Source organism: Alosa pseudoharengus, unplaced genomic scaffold, assembly GCF_046254945.1.
Source record: "Alosa pseudoharengus isolate Yale_2024_CS ecotype anadromous, Long Island Sound unplaced genomic scaffold, YU_APseudo_1.1 YU_APseudo_1.1_scf_2, whole genome shotgun sequence".
In the NCBI taxonomy this organism is placed as follows: Eukaryota; Metazoa; Chordata; class Actinopteri; order Clupeiformes; family Clupeidae; genus Alosa; species Alosa pseudoharengus.
In genome coordinates this window covers 51955704-51960703 of record NW_027468663.1, presented here as the reverse complement: position 1 = coordinate 51960703, position 5000 = coordinate 51955704, and the positions used below count along the sequence as shown (strand labels likewise).

The 5000-nt window shown below is 42.8% G+C and overlaps 1 protein-coding gene across 1 annotated transcript in view; it reads right to left on the bottom strand.

Moving 5' to 3' along the window:
* Window positions 1-5000, bottom strand: part of spock3 (SPARC (osteonectin), cwcv and kazal like domains proteoglycan 3) — a 23086-nt gene that overhangs the window by 6392 nt on the left and 11694 nt on the right. Inside the window, exons 3-6 of the mRNA XM_076295466.1 lie at window positions 4746-4785; window positions 3729-3837; window positions 508-616; window positions 1-100 (exon numbers count right to left, since the gene is read on the bottom strand). The exon at window positions 1-100 is cut by the window's left edge and continues 9 nt beyond it. Of these exons, the coding sequence (XP_076151581.1) occupies window positions 1-100; window positions 508-616; window positions 3729-3837; window positions 4746-4785 (358 nt within the window). The remainder of the gene's footprint in view (window positions 101-507; window positions 617-3728; window positions 3838-4745; window positions 4786-5000) is intronic.

The window sequence follows — 5000 nt, the reverse complement described above, 5'->3', positions numbered from 1 at the left end:
CCAGATGACTCTGTGGACTTGGAGAAGGACATGGACATTGTCCAAAGCATTTTACAGCAATCTGCTTCCCAGAGATACAGGCCTGGTACTCCAGTTTACACTTACAACGAGAGACAGACAGACAGACAGACAGATGAAAGGACTCTGGCAATACTAGTGCAGAAACTGTGTAACATACTGTGCTGAGGAAAGCCTTTGTGTGAGAGTATTAAAGTGTACAAGTGTATCAGTAGCAGGTGATGAGTACCTTTGAGGAGTTACTGTGTGAGAGTATTAAAGTGTACAAGTGTATCAGTAGCAGGTGATGAGTACCTTTGAGGAGTTACTGTGTGAGAGTATTAAAGTGTACAAGTGTATCAGTAGCAGGTGATGAGTACCTTTGAGGAGTAACTGTGTGAGAGTATTAAAGTGTACAAGTGTATCAGTAGCAGGTGATGAGTACCTTTGAGGAGTAACTGTGTGAGAGTATTAAAGTGTACAAGTGTATCAGTAGCAGGTGATGAGTACCTTTGAGGAGTAACTGTGCCCATCTGTCCCACACACAGGAGAGGGGTGGACAACTGGACATCTCTTACATTTCCCACCTGGACTCTGAGCCAAGCCAATGTCTTTAATACTACACACACACACACACAAAGAGGGGAATAAAGAAATGCATGAGACAGTGTGCACTCACCTTAATTTCCTCCTCCCTACAATCATTTTGATTGAATCAGTGCTGTTTACAATTGCATAGTAACAATCACCATCAGCTACTGTTGCTCAGCAGAGAACATGTCAGGGGAAATCAGGCCAATGGGTCGCCTTATTTATTATCCCACTGTCTGACACGCACGCACGCACGCGCACACACACACACACACACACACACACACACACACACACACACACACACACACACACACACACACACACACACACACACACACACACACACACACACACACACACACACACACACACACACACACACACACACACACACACACACACACACACACACACACACACACACACACACACACACACATCTCCTCAGACAGTGAGGTTTGGCAGACTGTGTGTTGTGTGCAGCCAGTGGTAAATGGGCCAGGCCAGACTAGCCTGATGGTCTTTATCAGGTCCAGTATTCACTCTGCTTCTCTCTCCCCAACCCTGCTGTGTCCTTCTGTGAGCAGCATTTCTGAATAGGTTCCCTATAATCTGTACAAATGTAGATTTCTTCCACAGTATATCACCTGCATTAATTCATCTAATGCTATGGTTCTAAACATGGGGGGGGGGGGGGGGGGGCAAGAACACACAGCATTGTATCTCAATCCCAAAATGCAGCAGCATCTCTTGTGTATTAAAGTGTACAAGTGTATGAGTAGCAAGCCTCAGTGCTCACATTTTCAAAATGCGGGACATGGATTAGCCTACAGTTACATCAACAATAACAGACACCACTGTTGTCAGCTTGGCCAACAAAAAAACTCAAATGTATTATATTGAACTGTAACAGACATCCACGAGTAAGACATCAGCCTCCCATTTCATTTGCATAGCTTCATAGGTTGCATATAGTTTTGATTGCAAGTGAATTCTTTAGCGTTGATAGCAGCCTTTAATGGCTCCTGACATTCCTCCTCATTTTGGATTAAAACACACACAGGAGTGCATTAACCTACATTTTAAACAGCCATTTTAAACGCTATTTTCCTCTCTTTTCTGTCTTGCAAACTCTACTAAGGCGCATAATGGTGCTATCTCTTTTCTTCCTTGAGCTCAGTCCTTAGTTCTCCCTGAGTCCCTCTGAGCTCACTCCTGAGATCCTGGATGCACATTCAAACTGATCCTATCATTTGGTTTTGTCATAGTCTACTAGTGCAAATGCAGGGTTTTCCAAACTGACGGTGCACAAAACAATACAACACAGAGCAGACTAAGTAGAACCTGAGGCTGAGAATTTAACAGCTTTGGAAAAAAAGGGTCACGTTTCACATCACATTGTACAGAGTCATACCATTCCAAGAACAAGAAGGAATGATAGCAAAAATAATAGAGGCTAATAATAATAATAATAATAATAATAATAATAATAATAATAATAATGTCAAATAATAAACATGTCAAATGGTGTCAGGGGGCCTTCATATACTGTAGAAAGGTTTGGGGGGCACAGCTCGGAAACGTTTTGAGAACCTCTGATCTACAGTGAAAGGCCTGTTAATTTTGTCATTGATTATGTATATATTATCATACAATCCAGTAACAGTAAAGACAGCTATTCTATTTTAGTAAACAGAATCTCTATGAACATTAGAAACAAAATCTAACCATAATATTTTCACAAACATTACCTTTATAGCATTGCAGATTGGTCAATAGAAGAATATAGAAGAAATCAATACCAATCAATCAATATAGGCTACACAATTTGTACAGATTGTGAAATGATAGTGAAGGCATCAAGAGATCTTAAATGTCCATCTAGCCTGGGTTTTCCCATGCTGCCTTACGCGCGCGATTTTATTCACGCTGCTAGGCAGCCTGGATTCTATGGACTTCGTTTTCACCTCAACGAAGGAACCAATCACAGAACGGAGGGAGGGCAGCAAGACGATGACGACACACCGAAGCCGTTATGAGCTATGTACAGACTCATTTGATAGACATTCGTAGTGCCCAATAAACGGCTCTGGGCATTCGTAAACCACGTTTCAAATACGAGAAAATGAATGTCTAGTTCCCAGACCCCATCTCAATGAGATGAGGTTTGACGTTAGCCAGGCTAATGTCCATCCCAAAAGTGCCCTTAGTGTTACGGGAGCCCTTCTGCTCTGGCTACTTGTGGTCACTAGCCGTTGTATCTGATGGACAGCACTTCATTCCATCTCCAGGGCTACGCACAGAGCAGCAGCATGCTTGTGGACACTAGCCGTTGTATCTGATGGACAGCACTTCAGTCCATCTCCAGGGCTACGCATAGAGCAGCGGCATGCTTGTGGACACTAGCCGTTGTATCTGATGGACAGCACTTCAGTCCATCTCCAGGGCTACGCACGGAGCAGCGGCATGCTGCAGTGCAGCGCCCAGCAGAGCATTAGGAACGAGCTGCTCTTCATGTTGAATGCAATAATAATAATAATAATAATAATAATAATAAGCTCTTGCATGGAGGATCTATTATCTACCCAACACACAAACTTTTCAGACATTTCCCATTAGAGATACATGTTTGTTATCTATGAGTATGTTTGTGTGTGTGTGTGTGTGTGCATGTGTGTGTGTGTGATCATTTATGTATTTCTCTTTGTGCGATAGCAATACCCTATTGGTTGCTGCCTCTCCTTTCTCTCTGACTGTAGCTGACAAACAGAGGTAGGCGCTGCCAAAGTGAGATATCCCCCATCCTCGCACACACACACACACACACACACACACACACACACACACACACACACACACACACACACACACACACACACACACACACACACACACACACACACACACACACACACACACACACACACACACACACACACACACACACACAGACACACACACATTCAGTCTCCCACACTGAAAAAAGAAACAAACACATTGGCATTCTGGCCTAGGGGAACTTTTCTTCTTGCTACATGTTAATGCTTTGAAATAACAAATACCAATAATCTCTTCTCTTCTGTTTTGATTCTCTCTCTCTCTCTCTTCCTTTCTTCTGTTGTTTTTCTCTCTCTTACCTCACGCGCCTCTGGCTCACACAGGTAGGGGTGCTGTAATCTTCAGTGACACACACTTTGTATCGGCCGCATTTGATTTTTTGGCAGGGGTCTTTGGCAGGATCAGGAGCTGAAACACACACGTGCACAGGGCCAGACACACAGGGAGAGATGCTGATGTTAGTATCTCAGATTGGAAAAGCTCAAGTTCTTGATCCATTCAACATACAGTGTGTGTTCTTATATGTTCTTCTACCTCGGACTGTCTCCCTCACACAGGCCAGGAGCCCTATCACATGACCAGGAGCGTGCGTGGGGGAGCGCGCAAATGCAGAACTTCTATTTCTGAACACTGTTCCACTCACACTTTGCTACTGACGGGTGTTCCAAGAAGGAGAAGAGGTTACTAATTCCATTAGAAATGGACACACACGCACGCACGCACACAAACACACACACACACACGCACACAAACACACACACACACACACACAACACACACACACACACACACACACACACACACACACACACACACACACAACACACACACACACACACACACACACACACAGACACACACACACACACACACACAAACACACACACACACACAGCCAAAGCTTGTGTCCAGTCTTAGGCTGACCTTTGCCTTTAAGACTCTTAGGCAAATCCCAGATAATCCAGTCCCAGCTCATCAACACAGTATAATTCTATTGTTCCCATGTGTGTGTATGTGTGTACTGTGAATGTTGTGTGTGTATCCATCAATAAAATTAGAAAGAATGTGAAATAAAAATGTGGCTTTATGCTACTATTGGTAAATCTCTAAGTGGTTTAGAATGCATGTAGAATGTATATTGTAGAATGCATAGGTTTGCTTATATTTGCTGTTGCATAATAATAAATAATAATAATTTAGTTAAAAGATAATGACAAGGAGATGACATCAGCCAGGTATTTTGTCATCTTACATATATCTATCAACAAAAATGATACAACCCCTTCTCTCTCACATATAAAAACATACACGATTACCTTGATCAAATGGCTTTCCTGGATTCCAGGTACCAGGCTCCTACAAAGGAAAACAGATGAGATTTTTCATCTGAGAATGACCAATCATTTCAATACAACTGGTATGATAGCGACTGAGTACAAACATGGTTTATGTCATACAAACCTCGACTTCCTAAAATTGGATGGCAGGAAAAAAGAACACACACATTCATTAGAATGGTCACACACAACTACACAATCTCATTAGAGCTGCCGACCAATGGGGATGAGTTG